Source organism: Saccostrea echinata, unplaced genomic scaffold, assembly GCF_033153115.1.
Source record: "Saccostrea echinata isolate AGI-Se365-2 ecotype Australia unplaced genomic scaffold, CSIRO_AGI_Sech_v1 ptg000004l, whole genome shotgun sequence".
Lineage (NCBI taxonomy): Eukaryota > Metazoa > Mollusca > Bivalvia > Ostreida > Ostreidae > Saccostrea > Saccostrea echinata.
Window position 1 is genome coordinate 4,229,176 of NW_026889753.1, and position 24,299 is coordinate 4,253,474.

A 24,299-nucleotide genomic window follows, 5' to 3' on the forward strand; every position below is an offset into this window, starting at 1 on the left:
TATATATATATATATATATATATATATATATATATATATATATATATATAAGGGAAAAAGGGATTTCCGACTTTTAGTAGTGCTAATCACACCGACTTGCCACGAAGGCGTAATTCAAGAAGAGCGTCATTGTGACGTCACTTAAACACACGTTCGTCTGTATACTATATATCAAAAGAGCATTAAAATTAATTCCACACTTCGTTTTGTAAAAAGCACAGTTAATATACAGTGTACATGTAATTAAAAATTTATATAAATATATAATACACCTATATACTAACTATAAAGACAATAGCAAGTTTGTCTCCAAGGACAGCAATTATTTTCCGAGGCGCTGCATAGGGAAATGTTGCTACTGAAAGGGACGATAGACTTGCTAAATAATTATCTGAATAGTCAGTTAATATGTGTTATATTATACCAAAGCAGACACAAAAATTGATAGCGACCGAGCTATAATTTTCTGTGTCTGAGGTCAATACAACTTGACATTGGTCCTTATAACCACATATTGACTGTACACTGAAGTCCATAACAGTTATATAGTGTAAAATCAGTCAAAGTTAATAATCTGACATAGTTCTAACTGAACAGATTTTTCTGTAATAACGTCACAAGCTTCTTATATTAGACGTCACGTTGTACGTAACTTTGGAGCAAGCAGCCGAACGGTGAGTCGTGCGCGATATCACATTTAGCGTACGAGCTGTCGCGTCACTATCTCAAAAGTACAAATATCACGTGATATCCTTTAAGCCAATAAGAATTATAGAAATAATATATATATATATTATATATATATATTATATTATATATATTTTTCCTTAAGATTCTTTGCAAATTAATAGACTGTTCATTTTCTCATGAACTACCATGGATGAGCATGAATATCTCCATTGTTACGTCATAATACCGCACTCGACATCAAAACTATAGTGCAAACTGTTTTGCTTAAAAAAATGATAGTTGAATAGCGTAATTTATGGTGACTCATCAGAAAAATAATGTAAATATAAGAAATGAATTTAATTTTTGAAAATTCATGAGGTACATGAACTACAACGCTTCACGCCGGCATATTTATCATGAAGCGCTAACGCGCTTCACGAAATATGCCGTCGTGAAGCGTCGTAGTTCATGTCCTCATGAATCTTCAAAAATTAAATTATATATATATATATATATATATATATATATATATATATATATATATATATATATATATATATATATATATAAAGCACTAAAAACCAACAACACTGTATATCCTAAGTGTCGGATCTACTAAGTAGATACAAGGTCACGGATGGAAATTTATATAAAGCACTAAAAATGACCAACGACACGAACAATAATAATTGTCAAATTTTCGGGACGACCTGGGCTGACCAAGGTTTTGAAGCAGACAGAGGTGACAGATCTTGCTCAGGTAGCTCAGGTGGCGGAGGTGGTCGAGCTGAATGACGATTCCGACCAGGCCGAGGTGGACAAAATGGTAGAGGGCACTGAGGCGTTGGCATTGATTTTATTCCTCTTGCACAAAGTGAATTAAAATAATTAATGCTTCCACCTTTGTTTAATTCCTTGTGTTATTCTGTATCTATATATTTTGTTACAATTTCTTTGCCCTTTCTATCTACACCTACAAACGCAGTATGCTTGCATGTCACATTCACTTCTGTGCTTAATGCCACCATTAAACTCTCTGAAATCAAAACAAATGTGATGATATCTGAAATATTTGATTATTTTTTCGGATTCAATATAAATTGAATCCAATTTTCTTTACATGTGCATATTAGATACTACTATTCTATTCAAATCCCTGTATTTGCTATCCTCAATCCTATTTTCCATACATAGCTATTTTAATTCTATTCCACTTAATCTGTTTGCTATCCGCAATTAACTTTATTTTCTCATGTGTACATGTTTTTTAATTCTTAAAGCTATATATGCTGTATTAGTGACACATTCTTAAGGAAATAAATATATGTAGTTTTTCATCAAGCTATATATATATTATAAGCTATATATACTTTCTGCAAATAAGACATTTTCATTCGATCACTTTAAATAATACTCATGGTAATTTAATATGAAATTCTTAATTTTTCGTGTCGTATAATAAACGCCTCCTTTTGAATTATTCATGATCACATGACCTCGCAAGCTGACTTTAGAAAGTAAACAAATATAATACGCCAAAGCGTAGACGGCTTGTTGGTGGAGGTATAACGCATTCAGCGATTACTTTGAGTGTTGCTCGACTGGTAGACCTATTTGTTATGAAATATATTTTTAAGTCTTATGGCGTATTTCTTAGAAGTTCAGACTAACTAAAATTAAAAAGATCTTTCTCTTTGTTTTATTAGTTTATATAAAGATAGGACTTTCCCGTAAATTACACAATTTAAATCAATCACGTTTCAAAGAAATTAGAAATATAAAACAATAAACGATTTATTTACCGACTCCGCATTTAAATAACAGACACAGTTTGAAGTCAATTTAACTGTGAAAACATAAGGTTAATCAAGTGCAAAATCGGTGAAAATTTTAATTTGAACGTGAATTACGTATATCATGTTTATCGACACTCAATCTCGTATTTTTATTTTCTAGCTCAGATACGCCATATATAGCTTTTAATATGTATAAAGAAGTGCATATATATATATATATATATATATATATATATATATATATATATATATATATATATATATATATATTAGGAAATCATTTCCAGCTACGCAATAATCTAATTTTTACGGCATATATAGCTTTAAAGGAAATATACCTTAGAAGTTCAACTTTTTTAAAAAAAAAAACTTTTTAATGCGCAATATTGATATCTGGAAGATATTAATAATGTAAAGTAAATTATTAGTTGAAGTATTTCTTTGAAATTTTTTTCTTTTTGTGAATGAAGAATTTGCTCTTTGATTTAAAATCGCCAAATCTTTAACCAATGCTTGGAATACTTTAAGGTCTAAAATTACAAACGATTGTAGCATAATAATTTAACGGGCACGGTTTTTAAATGACAATTTTGATTTTTCTTGAGTTATTAAGATGTGAATTTTATAGGAGTATTATCTACAACGTAGGTTGCGAATAGTGTAGGTGTGCTTGAAGAATGTTTATAAAATAAAAGACTTTATTTCATTTTCATCAGTGAAATACTGTGATTTATTTATTGAATAAAAGTGATATTCTCTCACAGAGTGAATGGATACCAATTTGGTAATCTGTCACAGTGTGAAAGGATATCAACGTGCGTAAAAATAATTTCTGACCTGTCATAAGATACAGATAGTAACTAATCCATCTTGAGAGAGTATAAAACTGCAAATTTCTTTCCTAATATGTTGCTAAAATCTATGTTACAATATTTTCGATAGGTCTCACAACTGCTAAGCTATGACGTCTCAACCGCTCAACTATGACGTCACAGCCTATGACTGTGTTAAGAAAAGACAGAGGCAAAGGGAAAATTTAAAAAAATGAATAAACAGAAAATTCAATGTTTTGTAGATGGATATGGAATTTATTTCACTTGTGAGACAGGGTTTTTATAACCCACGCAACAATATGCAGGGGGGGGGGGTATAATGTTTTTGACCCGTCCGTCCGTCAGTCAGTCAGGCAGTCAGTCCGTCAGTTCTGTCTTTTTTTGTCAGCGCAACTCCTCATAAACCACTGCACAGAATTTCGTCAAACTTTGCAAATATTTAGAATATAATGTGTAGATGTGCATATTACCAGCAAATTCCGATTCCTTTATTTTTTCTGGGAATTTCGGCACTTTTCAACTTAGATTTTTGGCCATATCTTGAATATAGAGATGAACAGTTTGTCAGCGCAACTCCTCTTAAACCGCTGCACAGAATTTGGTCAAACTTTGCAGATATTTAGTACACAGTGTGTAAATTTGCATATTACCAGGAAATTCCGATTCCATTATTTTTCTGGGAATTTTGGCACTTTTCAACTTAGATTTTTGGCCGTATCTTGAATATAGAGATGAACAGTTTAATTGTCAGTGCAACTCTTCTTAAAGTGCTGCACAGAATTTGGTCAAACTTTGCAGATATTTAGTACACAGTGTGTAGATGTGCATATTACCAGGAAATTCCGATTCCATTATTTTTTCCCTAAGAGTTTTGCCTATTATTGAAGAAACTTTCCAGCTAGGTAATAAGGAAATCCACTGCAATCAGCTTTTGTAATGAAATTTTATGTGAAATATGTTATGACCTTAAAAGACCCTTATTGATTTTGAGATCAAAATATTAATAATTTAACAATCACACACATAAAATCTTGGATAGTTCTCACCCCACCCCACCCCCTCAATTTGGTGCTTTGCCTCAAATAATTTCATAAGTACAGTATATAAACAAATTCATTTGACTGCATCATAATTTTGTTTCCATCAATAACTTAAATGTGTAAATTGTCATGTGTTGGACATGGACTTACACTCATTAACAAATCGAAATCAATGGGGAATTTAAATAACAGTTTGTCAGCATAACTCCTGCACTGAATTTCCTGAAACTTTGTAGGTATTTAAGACATAATGTATAGATTTGTATATTACTAAGAAATTTTGATTCCATTATTTATCTAGAAACTTCAGCCCAATTTAATTTGTAACATACAAACATTTGAATGTCCTTATATGCAAAAAGTTTTGATGTGATTATTTTTTTTGCAAGTAATGCCCCTTTTTGAATTATATTGTGTATTTAAAATGCACTGTTCCATTCATTACGTGTTGCATTGTCGAGTTTTGGGGGGAGCGTGGGGTATATGAGCTTGCTCACTTTTTCTTTCATTTTTTCTATTTTCACGAGTGCGAAGCACTCGTGAAAATATCAAAAAATCCTGTCCCACTCGTGAAATAAATACCATTACCAACTACAAAACATTGAATATCCTCTATTATTTTTTTAAAGAGGACAAAACCCTAATTTATGTTTAATCACTGATAAAAACAAAAACTAATAATAAATTTAATAATGATTAAAATGGTGATCATTACCATCGGCATTTTTTATTTCCATCTCTGATAATCTGGATTTAGTCGCTAATCTATGAAGTGGACATGATCCATCTGTGTCGTCAGACTTGCTGGTGTTCAAGACAAAATCCACATTATATTCCACATTTTTGTCACCTACCTTACCTGTCAACTTCATCGACTGTGTCTTTGAGGAATGCTGTTGAAACATTTATAATTTCATTTCACAAAGATGGGATACCTTACACGGAATGTTGAAATTGTTAAATGGGTTAAATAGCGGTAACTAGATTATAACATATATAATTTTTTTCTTCATCAGTAATTTTCCAACAATAATCATTAATAGAAAACCATAAAGTTCATTTTTGCTGAAACTTAAGGCCCTATTTGGGCCTTAGTTAGCACTGATAATATAATCATTGTAAAATGTAACCAACCAAACTCAGGATCCAAAAGAAGAGTTCAGGCATTATACAAAGTTTTTAATTACTGTTTCTGTACGGGAAATTGGTACCCTTACTGTTCCGAAACTACACCAGGTTTCTCAATTCATTAACGATTTTTGAAATAACTCTGAGGAATATTTCAATGAATGTCAATGTGAGAACGCGCGGATCACCTAATTCGGACCAGATGAACTAATGATAATATAATGTACCGAACAGACAAATTGTATTGTAATGTTCAAGTTGTATTTAAACATGCCAAGAGAAAGGAGAAAAAAGTCATTGGTCAGCTCTGTATGAGCATTGCTATAAAAGTTGATTATCTGATACGTTCTATCACAGACATCTTGTGAGTCTGGGCACGTAATCAGAATCTAGGAATTGGTAGGTTTATTGTCGTTGGGAAACCAAAAAAAAAATTCTGTTTTTTCGTTTGAAGTTGCTTTGTAAAAATGATATACCTCTGATACATCTCCCGATATAATTGCATAAAGAATTAGTTTTTCTCCTTGAAAAACTGGAGGGACTTCTTCAGGAGCATTGAGGACAGAGCAACCTTCAGGGATATTCCAAGTTAATGACACATCCGTAATTCCACATTGTACACTGTTCTTCATCACAGACATAACCTGTATATAAATAACACAACATAGGTTTATATTTATATGAAAGCCCAGAAGGCTCATTCGCGATTCAAATTTCGAAATCGAAAATACGAGATTCGAATTTCGAGATTCAAATTTTAAATTAAGCATTCAAAAGGCGGTTTAAGGTTCAATTACTCCTCTTTGCTAAGTTTTGACCATCAAGAAATATATTTCAAGAAATATATTGAATATATTTATAACGAACATGTCATTTGATTAAATAACAATGCAAGAAAGAGTGTTCGATACATAAGAGCGAAATTTAAAAATATTTTAGATTTTAGTCCGCAAAATATGCTTAAATTTATATCATAACTTCTTAAATGTTATAATAGATTTAAATCAAGAACATCTATATCGCATTATCTAGTTTGTTTACAGTGTAACTGTGGGGCAGATGGGATCATTATTATAAATCGTATTAGTCGGATTCTTTGAAAGTGAAAATAGGGGTCGTATTGTAGTTGATGAGAATTATAAGCGTGCAATATATCAGGTGACTAGTGAGTCATAGTAAGAAGGGTTTCAAAGTGGATACAGTGTTTGTGACATGGTATTACAAAGTGGCCATTGACCAAGTTTGTGAAACCAAGAGACAACCCCTTAAGTACGGGTGGTTCAAACATACATGCTTAATATAGATAATGATCTCTCTGTTCAGGCCCGTAGGAAACACTAAATACAAATTTAATTTCTTTTAAAGCCTCCCCTCCCACCCACCCACCCCCCCAAAAAAGGGTTATTAGATGTTAATATTGAAGGGGCACAAGCATAAAGTTGCTTTGTTGTCTATAGTATACTATATACCGTGCTCAGAGTCCTACGGCCATGTTGTTTACTTTATTACATCGGTAGACAAGTGTTCAGTAATTTGTATATTCAACAGATTATATTCATAATTAAATAATCCAGAAATAAATTTATACAATATTTATTGAAACAAGGTTATTTGCAATATGATTATCGAAATTAGTGTCATTGTTGACCAGCATGGTCATTGATGTGTAACACTGATACCCAAATAACATGCGTGGACTACACAGAGGCGATTGAAACCTCATGTGTTGACACCTTTTCTATAAAACGTGAGCTTTAATTAATCGTCCAAGCAATATAGTTCTAATGTCTCAAATGTACACAAAAGAAATAATAAATTAGGCACACAAAAGAAATAATAAATAAGACACAATTCCCGATATTTTCAAACTTTTTAAAAAAAATAATTATATGTACCTTTTAATAGCTTGTTTATAAATTAAAAATTAAAAAAATCCACGAATAACTGTTCACATTGTTTACGTAACGGAAGAATGGTAGAATAATTTTATTTTATGGTCATTTAATAATTATTAGGTTTTATTTTGAAGGCGGTAAAAAACGTGTTTTTTTTAAATCGTGGTAAAAGATTTTTCAATTAAAAAATTCCAGTTTCAATATCTAAGTGTAATGACAAGTTCGTTTTTTTAGAATAATGCTAATGCACACTTTGAGTACAAAATTCTAGAGTATTAATTAATAAAATAAATTATTTTGATTCAAACACCTGTATTAACGTTAGATTTACGCGAAATATCATTTCCTGACCTCCATTTTTTTATATTGACAAAACAACTTTAATTTTTCTGATTAATTCCAGACTGCGATGGTGTGAATTTACAGCCCCTGAATACCTTTAATGTCCTTTGTGCTTTCAAGGTCGGCGGTTTACACATGTACATAAATATCCTATTTTTCTTCAGTAACTATCCCTGCTAATTAAAATTTTATAAGAAATCCCTTTTTATTTTTATTTCAACAACCTGTCTGCTGAAAGTAAACAAACCTAAAATTTGGAATACACAAGGGGCAGGGCTATCATGTCAGTTACAACCTTTTTCACGCAAAAGTGGACAAAGTTGTCCCAGAGAGCAGTCCCGGGAACTGCTGAGACTGCTAGGTTTGCTTTCTAGAGCAGTCCCACAGTAGTCCCAGAATAGTCCCACAGCGGTCCCAGAGCAATCCCACAACAGTCACAGAGCGATCCCATAGCAGTCCCCGGGATTGCTTTCTGGGACTGCTTGGGTGTCAGGTTGGGTCTGGTTGGTACTGTATGTACTTGAGCTTCCATCTCTCTTGATAAATTACCATCTGTGGAACTTCCTTGACAAAGTATATGCAAGTGGCATTTGTTTACTTGGAACATGTACAAACTTGATACTGTACCTTTTAACTGAAGTATCATGCACTGCAGTTTAGCTGGAGCTGCACGTATGGACTTTTCCATGATAGAGGTCAGTGGCTAATGGTCAGTTTGCACTGTTATTTAATGACCATAGAATACTGGTGGAAATGTATGCAGGTGCATATTACTGCATACATTTCTTTTTCAATTTATGCATAAATGAACCTCAGTTGGTGTCAAGAACTTTGAAGCATATGCAAGTGGGTGACCTTGCGACAAAGTGGCTCCTAAGCCAAACTTTGATGCATCTAGCTGTAAGGTGATCTCTCTCTGGGGATCAAAATATGCTAACATAGGTCCTGAAGACCTTATCAATAATTCTTTGACCTTTGGAAAAGCAGCTTCATGATCATGGCTCCATTCAGACTTAGTAATTTTCTCATAGGGCTGGTTATGTATGATAGGTTGGGTGCAAATTGTGAAAGGCAATTATAATGCCCAAGACGGTTCCCAGTTCTGCTTTGTTTTTATGGGGCTGCATGTCCTTAATGGCTAAAACCTTTCTGGTATCAGGCTTGAGACCTTGAGAGGTAGTTATACGACCAAAATATTGCACTTCAGTGCTTCCTACTACTAACTTCTCAGTAATTAGTTTAATGCTTTTACACTTAGTCACACTTAATAATTGCTGATTTAATGCCCTTCTCATTCAGCTTATCAAAAACAGTCCTACGGTAAGTTAACTAACAGGAACAACACAAATGGCGCCAAAATATGAATACTGCTAAAATACATATAAGTACGTTCATAGTATATCATACTGCACATTGAAACTATTAAAACTATTAAAATGTACATCTTTTTCTCTTCTCATTCTTAAAGAGTAAGCAGTTATAGCCCTTATTCATCTCAGATTGTGTCCATAAACATTATTCATCTTTGCCTACAAAGTTTTCAGAGGATAAAATACAGAATATTGAGAAATTGTTTTAAATCTTATGTTAAAACCCTAATAAAAAATACTATAGTTAGCTATAGTTTACTATAGTATCAAAGTTTTTATACTATAGTAAATCAAAGTATTTTTTACTATACATTTCAGATTGTTATATTTTTGTTCTTCAATTCACACATACACATATTTTATATAAAATGGAACTATTATTTGTATTTTCACATATTATTTCCAAATTTTAAATCACTTTTATCGAATTTAAGAGATTTTAAGCTTTGAAGTCTTAAAAAAAAGTTCCAGTGTAAGGTTTCATAGTAAATCAAAGTATGAAAGTTTTTACTATATATAGTTAACTATAGTAAACTATAATTCACTATAGTAAATTTTTGTTAGGGAAGCTTCTCTCTCTCTCTCTCTCTCTCTCTCTCTCAGAATAGTTTTGATTAAAACTTAAAGTGTATACCAGTTCTTCAGTGTTTAAATGTCATATCTTTCAGATTTAATATCAATATCAATTTTCATACCCTACCTTCGACTGTAGTCTATCAGTGTCTTTCACAAAAGTGGCTTTTCCGTTGCTTGCTTTGGCGACCTCCCTTATCAGTTCTGTTGAACAGCCATCTCCAATACCAAAGGTAAAGACTCTGTATGAAAATAAATCAAAATGTAAAAATGTGTAAAAATAAACGTAAGTTTTTTTCTAATTCATTTGACATTGCATCATCTCAGCAAAATAAAAAAAAGGAACTTCATCACAATATTACAATAAATTTTCAATTTGGCACTCGCACAACCATTCATACATCAGTATGTCTAGTCAAGTCCTATTACTTCCTGTTACTAAGCATATCAGAGATTTAATGAAGTTATCAACAGTTATTCTTCTTAAACCTTCAGATATATAATCTTAAAAGCTTGAGTTACTATTTCTCTTTTAACCTTGTCAGTATTGATTTCAATGTAAATTCAAAAAAGTCTTTACACAAGGAACCAATTCAGTTATAGCTTGATTTAGGAAGAGAAATAAGAAAATTATAAAGTTTCGGCTAAATAAGTGTTGTTGTTTTTTTTTACAAGAGTGACACCTATTCTATTGTTGATACGATTCATTTTTTGGTGAATTAATTTTATAATTTATATCAATCCGTTACATTTTCTTATTCTACTGAAAAAATAATAGAAACAAAAGTGAAAGCTTAAGGTTGTGGATACGAAATCTAGTTCCATCTTGATGATAAACTTAAATTGATCTTTTTTATAAACCCAAGTCGTTTTTGTTTTAAAAACTTTTAATCTTTAACCCAGCAAATAAAACTAAAATATCAAACAGAAATGGTGAATTGTCAAGGGCCAGCGATGTGCCTTCAGCAAACTGGGAGATTTTATGTCTTTTTCATTCACAGTCATACATTTAATTTGATGGCATTTGTTTATTGGGTTTCAGCACAGAGGAAATGCATATACTAAGCAACAGAGTACCCTGTCTTAAACGTCACCAAATATGATTGATAAAATCCCAAATTTTAAAGCTGATTCTTTAAATTTGTATTCAAGATCTTAATCCAGTCAATATTTTTTCTAAACATCACAGAATTTTACTACACTCAATAACATCAAAAAGTACGACTTTTCAACACTTTATACAACCATTCCCCATGATGAATTAAAATTCCAGAATGTTTGACATCATAGACAGCAGCTTTTTAAAATAAAAATTGAACTCAAAAAGTTATTTATCTTGTCAATTGTCATTTGCAAAATTATTTTGTTAAAAAAAACAATCTGATTGTACACACAAGTACTCCAAAGTCGATATTAAAAAGTTTGCTTGAGTTTCTAATTGACAAGGTCTATGTAGTTTTTGGAGATTGAATCTTCCAACAATCTGTCGGAATTTCTATGGGTACCAGTTGCGCCCCGTTATTAGCAGACCTATTTTTTTATAATTTGAAGCAAAATTTATTCAAAAACGTTTTCATGAGAAGAGAACACTTGCTGTGGCCTTCAACTCGACATTTAGATATATCGACGACGTATTACCAATTAAGAATAGTTACTTCCTTTCATTTTCGATTTATCCCAGTGAACTTGAAATAAAAGATAACACAGAGTCTGACAGATCTGTTTCATATTTGCATGTTTTACTAGAACAAGACGTCAATGGTAACCTAACAACAAAACTTTATGATAAACGTGGTGACTTCAATTTTTCTATCGTCAATTTCCCTTTCTTATGTATCAATATATCCTTATTACCTTCATATGGAGTTAATGTCTCCCAGTTGATTCAATACGCAAAAGCATGCTCTAAGTGCAAACAATTTCTAAAACGAGGCAAGCTATTAACTAACAAGTTGATAAAACAAGGATATAAACAGTCTCGTTTAAAGTCAGCATTTCGCAAGTTTAAGGGTCGATAGAATACCTTTGTCAGCAAGTACATTCTATCACTAAGTCGAATTCTGACGAACGTTTTTCATACTTATTGTTAGGCCATCATTCACACACTAAATTGTTCACGGTTTTTTCCGTTTGCCCGATCATGACAAGGAGTATATAGCGGGCATGACCGGTCGACACGGGGTGCTTACTCCTCCATGGCACTTGATCCTACCTCTGATGTTTTTAGAGGTCCGTGTTTGCTCTGCTTCCAATTTGTATTGTTTCAATGGACTTTTGAGCTTGATTACTGTTCGTTATCTCCATATTTCATGCATCAAATTAATTCATCCATTGATCCTTACGTCGCGGGTTCGAACTCCATTGCGAACATTGAGAACGGTCTTTCGGATGAGACCATATAAACCGAGGTCAAATGACGTAGTAGGTACTGGCCTGAAAAAGTTCCCTCACTGCTCAAAGGGCCTTGGTGCCGAGTAGATGTGCAGGTCTAAATTTTCAGCCCCTCCACCCGCGAAGAAAATGTAATAAACAGAAAGTTAATATTTTGTAGTTGAGTTTGGAATTTATTTCACTCCTGAAACAGGATATTTTTATATATTCACTTGTGATTTCCACTCGTGAAAATATCAAAAAATCTTGTCCTACTAGTTAAATAAATACCACATTCAATTACAAAACATTTAAAATCGTCTATATATAGCATGAAGTACTTCTGACATCAGTAGTAAAGATTGAAAAGACGTGTAAAATTCTGAAAGGATTAACTCCTATCCAAAATGACTGATGGGGAAGAATGGGACGAAATATCTAATAAGCTTGTCATACCTGGTGTTTTTCTGGTTTTTCACTAATTTGATTATTTCTGGAATATTCCTGACTTCTCCATCTGTCAGCAGAAAAACCTTAAAATTCATTTGACATATATTTTTCTTATGACTGAATAATTTTATTTTACAGCATGTTTCATTAGTTGTCACTAGTTGTGTAAATTAACAGACATCAATAAAGATTTTCCATTAGCATTATCTGTTTCATATACACAAATTAATCTCAAATTTGAAAAAAAAAAAAAAAAAAAAAAAAAAAAAGATTTTCGATCTTGCAAACTTCTGATAAAAATTCTTGGCAGGTAAAGCTTTTTTCAAAAATAATTTTTCGTAAATATAAATGCATTACTTGTCTAGCATAGAAACCAGACGGTTTATTACTGAAGACATTTTCCAACGGTTTGAAGATTTCTGTCCCTCTCATATCAGCTTCCATCGTCTTTTGTAGATTGAGAGCTTCTTCTAAATTCTTCTCGTTATACTCTACACTTCTTCAATAATAATGAAATAAACTTATTACAATCTTTAATGAGAAACTCACATAAAAAAGCGCCGGAAACTACGTTGGTATATCGCCAATGGCAATTTTACACTGATTGTAGGCCTATTTGTATTTATGAAATACTACGCGTTTACTTATGAAGAGTTCATATTTTAAATACAGACCTAGGAGCTTTTTCATTTAAACTTACTTTGGAAACAAAGAAGAAAAACGTGACCCAAAGCTGACGACATTGAAGATACAGTTCACAGGAAGACTCTTCAAGAGCAGCAGTAAGGTCTCCTTGGCTTTCTTCATACGAGGACCTCTCATTGACTCTATTCAAAATAATTTGAATAGGATATACTTTGCATTAAACTCACAAGCATTTATCTATCGAGGCATGATATTTTCCATACCTTTTCGAATGTACTATTATTTTTAACCTTAATCTTGAAGTTTGACCTACCTTTCAAGGTTTTTTTTTTTTTTTTAATTTTGGCATGATTGACAATATGCTATAAAGCACCCAAACCAATAAAACTCCGAAAGCAGGAGATTCTAATTCTTTGAATCTGCTTGTTTTATATTCCCTTCAAAGGAATGACCATTTATTTGAACAAACTTGATTCCTCTTCACCAAATGATACTCTGTGCACATTCGATTAAAGGAGTTTAGGAATATGTGAAAAGTTTACATTTACGACAACAACGTTAACACGTACAGACAGAAGAAAAAAAATCTTTCAGAAAAGTTCAATTGAGCCTTCTTCCCGATTGAACTAAGGATTGATTCACCAGGGATGGGGTAATTGAAAAAAATAATTGTAATTGAGTATAATTAATTACATTTTTTTCAAAGTAATTGGAAGTAATTTGTAATTGACCATTTTTTCAATTACTTGTAATTGAGTATAATAAATTACATTGAAAAAAATACCCTGTAGTTTCAGTTACTTTTCAACTACATTTCAATTACTTTACATAATACATATTAAGTGTAATTAATAGGAAAATATTTCCAACACAGTCACATTTTACAGTTATTTTAAATTTATTCAAAGAAGCCCTTCTGTTTTTCAAATATTAAACTTTTTATAGCTCAATAAATGAATTTGATATATTGGCTTGTTTACAAAAATATTAGTTTGTTTTATAATTATAATGCACATAAAGAATTAATACTGGTTTATAATGTTTATCAAAAATTTTGTTCTACCTCTCATTGGTATAGACATGAAAACATTTAAATTTTGTGTTGCTTGATTATGAAAAAAAGAATAGAAAATGATTTAATGTGTCATTAAGACCTGCCTTGTTGCCCCTTCAACTCCCAACTGTAAATTGCTATAAAAACCCTCCAGAGTTTTATATATTTTATACTATGCTTTCTTTAAATTCAAAGATATGACCATTACGGTGTGTTCCCGTTTTGCACACATTTGATAATTAGGTATAGAACAATAGGTATGAAATGTGTTTAGATAACAATTATAGTCTGATTTCTGGTTAGGATTTACCTGGATTTACCTGTATTTTACCTATGTATTCTACAATGGAAGAATAAATATTTATTTAATGTAGACAATTTTTATTGGAAAAAGGGGATATTATTGTTATTTATTCATATAAATTATTATATTTAGAAAAATAACTGCCATTTCTTGAAAAATAAATAATTTTAAAGCTAATAATTCATAAATTCACTTTGATTACTATTCAGGATTAATCATTTAGCAGGAATTTCTATTTTGTTATTAAAAGTAAAGAAATAATTAAAATCAAAACTTAAAATGCACATAATTTTATTATTTTGTTTAATTTCTAATTTTATTTCCTATTCTCCCCCTATGGGTTCACCTTTCTTCCATTTACTATACTATAACTACCTTGTATGATACAGACTATACCAATTAAGTAATTATCTTTCCTGGACAAATTCCCGTTTTGCACACTTTTTTTCTATGCTTGAAATTCAAATGTGTGCAAAACGGGAACAAACCGACCATTAGAGGTGATTTATTAAATACTATTAAGAATGCTCTACTATTTATATACTTCAGAAAAAAAATTAATATTGAAATCACTATTTTAACATTTAAACAGATCTTAATATGAAATATTTATTACATAAAACAAGTATTATTTGTCAACATTTGCAATTTAAGGTGTTTAGCTTGCCTACCTGTAGCTGAAATAGTTTGAGAGTATTTTATGGTTGAATCATAAACTCTTGAAATCTTGCTTTTAATCAAATTTCATAAAGGCAGTCAAATGATAAACGTACATGTAGGACTACATGTAGGTCTTATGTTGATGAAGCACACAAACATGACAGGCACCTGACATTATTTATTTTAAATATTCCCCCTACCTTAAATATACATGTATTTGTTCTTCAAGATTTCTTAAAGTGAAACAAAGTAATTGAAATGTATCTAATTACATTCTTCAAAGTAATTGAGAGTAATTAATTACATTTGTAAAAATCAATGTAATTGTAATTGTAATTGCAAGTAATTGATCATGACAAAATTTTCAATGTATTTGAAAGTATTTAATTACATTTCAAAGTAATTGACCCCAACCCTGTGATTCACAATTATATATATATATATATATATATATATATATATATATATATATATATATATATATATATATATATATATATATTTATATATATTTATATATATTTATATATTAATTATTATTATATATATATATTTTCAATTTTGGTTAAAAATGTATTTTAGAAATCACAACTAGAGTAAACGAAAATGTCTATCAAATGCGCTTTATGACTCTTTTGTTTGTTACCAGTAAAACTGTGGTTAACATTTTATATTTGAGAAATTGATTAAATGAGAATTTTAATTTTTTTTTCTTTATTTTCAAGTTTTAATACGAATTTAAATCTGTAAAAGCTTTATATTTATTCTTACCAGAACGATCAATTATAAAAACAAATTCACATGGCATGTCCGTGTCCAAGTTCTTGAATTCTGGTGAGAAATTAATCATCAGTACATCCGTCGATAAAAACGACTCTGCAAGAAAACCAAATTATATATTCCAAAGAGCTTATTCTAAAATTTGGTTTCAAAGAAAAGGAAATTAATGAATAGAAGATGATTATATTTTCTTACTTCCACAGTCTTTCATTCCTTTCTCTAGCACAGTTCCTGGATTCTCAAAACCTTTGTAGTTTAAAACTAATGTGAAATCAGATCCATGTTTGAGCTGTTTTGATGACGTCATCTGCGGGAGAAAATAATTGTTATTTCTACTGCGCAATGATAACAAACGTTTCTAAACAGAAATTTATCCTTAATTGCTATGTTTTCATTCACTTAAAAAAACATGATTGTGAAAGGGAAATAGAGGAACAGAAAATTTTTTATTTATTTCCTCTAATCATTCTAATAGTAGGTCAATGGACCATTTTCAACAAAATTCAGTGTGATTTAATAAATATTATCCGATATGTACGTTAACTTTTTTTTCCACTACGGAATTCCATATCTTTTATACGCGTTATGATTAAAATAATTATTGTGAGTTGATACCTTATTTTCGAGTGTATCTGCCACCACATCAAACTCAATCTTGTTTTCTGAATCCAAAAGATTTTCACCCCCATCAACTACAGCTTCCAAATTCATGGTAAAATCTGAACAGTATGTCATTCCAATGTCGCACTCAGATGTAAAGATTTTTGCTGTGTTATTCTCCTCTGACTTTGGTTCATCTTTTGTTGCTTAAAAGTATTTTTAAAAAGAAAAGAAATCAAACAGGCATATAAGTTGCATTCTCAATGGAATGTTAATATGGAACATACAGTTTAATATGCATTGAAAGTTTGCGAAGATTAATGGGTGAAGGAAATTTAAACAATTTGAATTAATTTTCCAAATTATTTATGGGTTCATCCATGTAATTATTTTGAAAATCGGTAGGGAAGAAAAGAAGTTCACTTAGACGAAATAATTACTAAAGAAGTAAACAACATTTTCAAAGGTAAGCATCGTGCATTGTATAACCAATAAGGAGTAAAACTGCAGTCGTTTGACTCCGTTTTATCAGGTAAGAATAAACTGTCTAAATTTTGTTAAAATAATGGATATAATATCTTAAATGGGATATAAATATCAATTGCGAAAAAAAACAAAAATTTATATGGCTATGGAGATTGTAAATCCGCGGAGAGAATACAAACAAATCATCAACTTTGATACACAAGGTTTTCTGTATCTCTGCTGCTTCGGACACTTACCCCACTAAAAATCCAAAACATTTTGAAGATCAATCTCAAAAAATGATAGGTTTGTCAAAAATTGCTACTTTTAAATCATGAAATATATGGAAATAACGAACAGTATTCAAGCTCAAAAGTCCATTGAAACAATACAAATCAGGAGCAGAGCAAACACGGACCTCCTAAACATCAGAGGTGGGATCAGGTGCCATGGCGGAGTAAGCATCCCCTGCCGACCGGTCACACCCACCGTGTGTTCTGCGAGTGAAAAAATCAATTTATGTGTATTTTTAAAACGTTTTATTATTATTATTATTATTATTATTATTATTAAGTAATTATTATACATTTTTTATTAAAACAAAAAGTTGAATCCCTTTGCGATATTGTGTCCTATTTAGATAATTGGCCGTAAAGGTTTGCAAGATGAAATCCTGAAAACGTGCTCTTCGACATTATAACTATTATTTACAAAGATGCCGGGTAAACTGTAGGAATTAAGTGTCTACAGCAGTTCATATTACTGTGAAAGATTTATTCTACCATAAAATTAACTAAACATATTCTCGAAATCGATTCTTCTTAGACTTGTTTATTGAGATGCAAGTTATAAACATTATAGACAGAAATGTCTACTTAGACTCACAGCAGTCGGGGGCATATCTTGGATTAAGAACTGTTGGGAGCATAAATGTCCCTGTATTATCGGAGGACAAATCCAGCTCCATTGCATAAGCAAATGTGAGTTTAGCAGCTTTCTTGGCAGGGAAATTTCCGAGTTTAAGACGAAATATATCTCCAGCGTTGTCATCTTCTCCCATGTACATGGCACTATGACCAGAATCAATGGCATCTTTGTATGTCTCTTTTGCCTTTTAAGAATAAAATCAACAACATTTAAGAAAAGATAAAAGACATGCTATTAGGTGATTTTACAGAACGTTATTAGGTATAGGTACCTGTGATTTTTCCTGAACCTCTGCTACAATGGCCCTGCCGTCTATGTCGGCTTCAAACTTGTAGACCGCTGCCTCAGAGTCTAATGGAAACACGAACTCTGTTTCGATGTTCTCGTCAGAGTCGTTAATATAAAAAAGATCAGAAGTCACGTTTGCTATGAATCCATGGATCGCCACCTGAATATTAATTTCCTTTAACGGAACTGTAAAATATATTTTTTTTCAATTAGAAAAATAAAGAAAATCATATTAACAATCATTAAGAAAACAATCTTAATTCAAAACAACATGAACTGTTTGACCGCATATGAAACCAATAACACTGACCAATCATATTGCATAAATGTTTACGAGTATGCATTTATTGAACAATTAAAAATGGTCAATCAAAGTCCGTTTTACTTCCTACAACCATAGTGTCATTTTGTACTAGAAATCTCCCAAATACGTTCTGCTCTCCCTGGAACTTTCAATAGCAGGGAAGGAACCTGCTAAAGATTTATCATAATACTTTGATCAGCACATCAATGGCTAGCATTCGTTAAGCGAAATACGGGGAACATGATGTTCTCCTTACTAGAAAACACTTTCACTTCGTAAACAAACATTCATTGCGAATGGTTAGTATTATCAGTGATATTGTTGGGTTCTGCGTTTAATATGCAAAATAGTATTTATTTTAGTGAAACTAATAGATGTGTAATATGATATTCAATGAATGAAACATTTCCACGTTCGGTCAAGAGAACAGACACGCTGTTAATGGAATGAGAGTAATCTTACCACAACGATTTTTGGTCAGTGATGTTAGTCCACATTTATATCTGCTCATGGTGAAGCTTGGTTTTTAAAATGAAGGCAAATAACACTGAAAGGTAATAAAGCTGATTTAAACGTCAATTATTTAATATTCAGAACAGCAAAGGACCTTGTAAAGTGATTGGTTGGTTTATTTGAAAAAGTTTTAAATTTCAGGAAGTTTTGAAGATAATAGAGATAGAGATCAAAATATGGGTAAAGAAAAGGGGGTTTCCATCCTATGATGAATTCAATGAAAATTACGCCGTATATACCTACAGTCGACGCATGAATACTTGTGCTTGTCTATCTCTAGATCTAAGAACAGGAACTCAGTACCACAAACAAAAGTGATAAGCATTTATAAATATTATTCAAAAGCCTTGAGTTTTAAGGACAGGTCTGTCATTCACCCGATATTTTCAGAAAAGTGTACATGCCTTCCAATAATCTATATGTATTAAAACAATGGTACTTCTGTACATTCATCATTATCTTAAAACAACTTCTCAATTAAACTTCAAGTCTATAATTAAAACAGGAAATTACCGTGGATACTTTTGCTTCACACCTTGTCAGAAGTATGAAATAGGTCACGGATGTTGTACCCAGTAATCCAAAGAGAATATCTGTCAAATCCAGAATTAAATTTACATAACTGTCAACGGCCTGTCAATGCAAACATTTAGAGCTTCATGTCTATTTACCTGCAAAATCATGAAAATAAAACTTTTAATACAAATCCCTTGTACACCTGCACCTCCACTTTGTTGAATCTTGGTTTAATGATGATCAAGTATATTCCAGGTATATATATACATGTAATACGCATTAAAGGAAAACCCTGTCTTGTATAATAATAGCAACATTCTTCAACTAAAATGTTCTTCAACGTTCTTCATGTTCGACAAAGTTAGGTATATAGTTCATCAAGGCAAGTTCACTGCCAGTCTCTAAAAAGTTGATTGCATTACTAATAATAATGGTTTTTTCCTCCCAAATTAAAAAGTTATGTTTGCTTCTGGCAGATTCAAGTAGTAATATTTCAACACCTTCGTGCCTTCGATATCAGGAAGAAGAATTATAAACTCTCTGTTTGGCTGTATATCGTGCATATTTGAGAAAATTTCCACTGCAAAAATATGCGTAGAATCTACACAGCAAAAAAATAGTTACATTGAACAAAACATGATAATTATAGCTTCAGGATGGAGATAAAAATTATTGAATTAATTTTAGTGGGGATTAGGCACGTATTTGAAATTCTTTTCTATGGAATTTTATGACTCAAATGTTGTAAGAACATTTACATGTAAGACCGATATTTTATTTTTAAAAAAAATCGAATTTAGATACTTTTTTTTAACTGAAAATTGTCCACAGTACGAATTTCGGACCTGTTTGATTGTCAAATATTGTCTCATTTTCACACACTAAAACTTATTTTATTTATTGTATTGTTTTGTTTTTTATTATTACATGTAGTATAATTATTATTTGGAGGCTTTACTCTAATCCTTTGCCTTTGTATTTGAATATTTATAATATTTATGCAGACTCAAATCATTTACATGGAGTTATTGTTTTAATAAATAGAGAAATAAAAAAAAATGTAAACAAATCAACGATGGAACTGATTTAACGTTTATGAGCGCATTTGTCTCTCCATCCTTACAACGTCAGGGGTCATGAGTCAACCGGAACTGGCCGTCGGAACTCTGATAAATTTCATTCGTTTTAAGTGGACTTGCTACGAAAGCCAGAAGGCTCATTCGAGATTCGAGTTTTGAAATATGAGATTCGAAATTCGAGTTTCGAGATTCAAGATCCAAACTAACCAATCAAAAGGCGGGTTAAGATTCAATTATTCCCCTTGCTAAGTTTTGACCTTCAAGAAATCGTTGAATATATTCAAACCTAAGAGGTCATTTGATTATATTACAATGCAAGAAAGATTGTTATATATATCAGAACGAAATTAGAAAAACATATTGGGTTTTTGGTCTGCAAAATATGCTTAAATTTATAGTATAACTTCTTAAACATTATAATAGATTTATACGAAGAATATCTATATTGTATTACCTAGCTTGTTTATAGGTTTGATGTCATGATAATAAATATTGTTAATCGAATTCAAAGAGCAAAAGGGGGAGGGGGAGGGGTGGGGGCGTATTGTAGTCGATGAGAATTATAAGTGTGCAATTGAACAAGTGACTAGCAATTAATAATAAATAGAAATACGGGGTTTCAAAGTGGATATACATGTAGTTTGTGACAAGGTATTAGAAAGTGACCAGTGACTAATACGGGTTTCAAAGTTAAGTGTGCAATAAAACAAGTGACAAGCGATTAATAATAATTAGTATACGGGTTTCAAAGTGGATAAAGTTTGTGATAAGGTATTAGAAAGTGACCAGTGACCAATACGGGTTTGAAAGTGGATATAATTTGTGAAAAGGTATTAGAAAGTGACCAGTGACCAAGTACGTGAAAACAAGAGACAGACCTTTAAGTACGGATGGCTGGAATATACATGCTTAATAAAGATAATGATTTCTCTTTGTTCAGGCCCGTAGGAAATAATTTTAAAAATCACTGTAAAGCCCCCCCCCCCCCCAAAAAAAAAAAAACAACTAGAGTTATTAGACGCTATTTTTGAAAGTATGGAACGCCGCAGATGCCTTATGTGGAGAACATTCATTATTTGCTGATACTTTAACATTATATGCTGATAGTTTATCATTATATGCTGATACTGTGTCATTATATGCTGATTCTTTAACATTATATGCTGATACTTCAACATTATATGCTGATAGTTTGTCATTATATGCTGATACTTTAACATTATATGCTGATAGTTTGTCATTATATGCTGATACTTTAACATTATGTGCTGATACTTTGTCATTATATGCTGATACTTCAACATTACATGCTGATACTTTAACATTATATTCTGATACTTCAACATTTTATGCTGATACTTCATTATATGGTACTTTAAAACATAGATTAAACATCGGGATCTTCATACTAAAATTCTTTGACAAGAGGAAAAAAAAAATGTTTTCAATTGCAAAGTTTTAGTATATACATGTACATGTATTGGCAATTTGATGGGACGAAAAGGGATAGGAGGCACCTGTAAGCAGTTTTGAATATACTGGCGTATTTGGAAAGGGGTAGAGAGTAAATATTTAATATTAAAAGTGAACTAAACGAAGATAGCTTTGCAAAAAGAGCGTGTACTGCACGAAAATTTAAAGAAATTTTGGAAGTTCAGGAACTCTTCATGGTATTAAAACTTAGCTGTTTTTTTTAAACATCAATGATGTTACAGGACATCAAAGCAGAATAATACAATTTATAGGGAACAAACATTTGATTCGTTGGGGGGAGGGGTGCAATTTTTTTTTTCGAGTCAGATTATTTATTTTCATGTCACTTCGTGACTGATAGATTATTCATTTTCTGGATGACCAGGTACATATTATTTATTTTCACACAAAACAAAAAAGTCTAACCAAACTCGAGAACTCCATTTCTTTGGGGAGAGGGGTGGGGCTACAATTTTAAAACCACAAATTACATTTTGTCAACTGGTCTATATATTTATCAGTTTAAAATTGTATTTTGTAAGTTTTCCTACACCAAGAATCATTACTGATTAACAATTAACACCTCATAGCCAATGCCTATATCATTTACCGACAAAGGAGGCACATAGATTTTTACTTCCGCCAAGCTAAAACATCAAACCGGAAGGTATCGTTTTCCTGTTACCTTTTACCTATGCTCCTCGTGCATTTGACGCATAGGGCCATCTTTTCATAATGATTTACAACATTTAATAATGTGAACGAATTTGTATATTTAGAATAGAAGCAATGAAACTCAATTATTTAAGTACCTTTTTGATTTTATGTGCCAAATTTTCTTGGTTGGTTATAAATAGAAGGATATTGGGGTCATTTTAAAAAAAATACTAACGATATCAATACAAATTCCAAGGTAGTGGCTCACTTGTCATGAGAATATTTTTAGAAAAAAATGAAAACAAAAAAATAATCAAGCGATTTCTGCACTTGTTTTTCATTTGTTAACGAAAGTCAAAGTCTAAACTGCAGGTTTTCAACTTAAAATAATCATCAGATGCTTTTTATGATTTATAATTTTTTTTGCTCTTGAATTTGGTGTATCTAGTCGGGATGATTGTCGATTTATTTATGTGGCTTGGTTCTTTTAAATACTCTTTTGTCCTGGCTTGATGGACGGGGTTTGTAGAAAAGTGTTAGTTATGTACAGATAACCCACATTTTTAACAAAAAAATCACACCTAACCATGGTACAAATCGTGGCTAACTACTTAGGGCAAATATCACGTGACTTCTCACTGGAGCCTTGTATGGAATGTTACGGTTACGTAGAGACCAAACATATTAAAATTTGGTTTTCAGTGTTTTCTTCACAATATTATTAACTTGAAAGGAAACCATTGGGATAAAACAGTTAGGGCATTGGAATCTGCGAGCACTACATTTTTTTATTTGGTCTTGATTAATGAAGATGGGCGTGTTTGGCGTGTGATCTGCAGGAATAAGGCGTACGAAACATTTATAGTTTAAATGTTTACGATTTGGTCGGCTGACCACATATTTTACAAAGTTACGCACATGGGTAGATGTTACATTTAGTTTGAAATACTTTGTCAAATTTAATATATCAGTCCGCTCATCCTACCAATTACTACATGTAAAACTTAGGAACGCTTCACATAGATAATAAACACCTATAGGGTATAGTTAAATGCAATTACAAGTACATGTATAATATATTTAAGTATCAGTAGGTTGGAAGAATTGCTTTCACTTTCGGTGCAACAGAACCAGAATTTATCTATTTGAAAATAAATCAGTAAGAATATTAAACTGACAAAAAAATTGATTGTTTATACTAAAAAAAAATATTAAGGCTCCATGCGAGGATCGAACCAAAAATTTTTCTTTTTTCGTTGCACTGGACGAGTAATGCATACTACTGAGCTATCACTGCTACACACTATATATAGTTTTCATAGCGACAATGAAGCAACGCATTTACACATTGGAATTTTTTTTGGAAAAAGTTCATTTTTTATCGTCTCTGGGTCTTCTCTCCATTTTTTACAAATGTTTGTTAGTTTCTTTGAATTAAAATGCACACAAATAACGTTTCAAAATCATGGAGAGATGACCCAGAGGTAGCAAATTTTTAGAAAAACGTGTTTGAAAATGTAACATTTTGTACCAAATGACTCATCAGAGCCAATTTTCAAGTTCTT

The 24,299-nt window shown here is 31.5% G+C and overlaps 1 protein-coding gene across 1 annotated transcript; it reads right to left on the bottom strand.

The window, feature by feature from the left end:
• Positions 1–1,392: 1,392 nt before the first annotated feature.
• On the bottom strand, positions 1,393–19,007 carry LOC133179263 (von Willebrand factor A domain-containing protein 5A-like). The gene is made up of 13 exons (XM_061314052.1): positions 18,959–19,007; positions 18,176–18,378; positions 17,863–18,088; positions 16,528–16,718; positions 16,108–16,219; positions 15,904–16,008; positions 13,170–13,296; positions 12,827–12,968; positions 12,476–12,552; positions 9,777–9,891; positions 5,946–6,113; positions 5,057–5,234; positions 1,393–1,708 (listed from the first exon to the last, which is right to left on the bottom strand). The coding sequence occupies exons 1-13, from the start codon at positions 19,005–19,007 to the stop codon at positions 1,593–1,595; spliced, it is 1,809 nt and encodes a 602-aa protein (XP_061170036.1). The 3' UTR covers positions 1,393–1,592.
• Positions 19,008–24,299: the final 5,292 nt, after the last annotated feature.

Bases quoted from the DNA above. Each gene is read 5' to 3' on its own strand.
- LOC133179263 (XM_061314052.1), bottom strand. From the start codon at position 19,007: ATGAGCAGATATAAATGTGGACTAACATCACTGACCAAAAATCGTTGT. The intron at 16,719-17,862 runs GTGAGTCTAAGT...AATACTTTTAAG, and splicing joins AAGATATGCCCCCGACTGCT to CAACAAAAGATGAACCAAAG. The intron at 6,114-9,776 runs GTAGGGTATGAA...ATTTATATACAG, and splicing joins CTGATAGACTACAGTCGAAG to GTTATGTCTGTGATGAAGAA.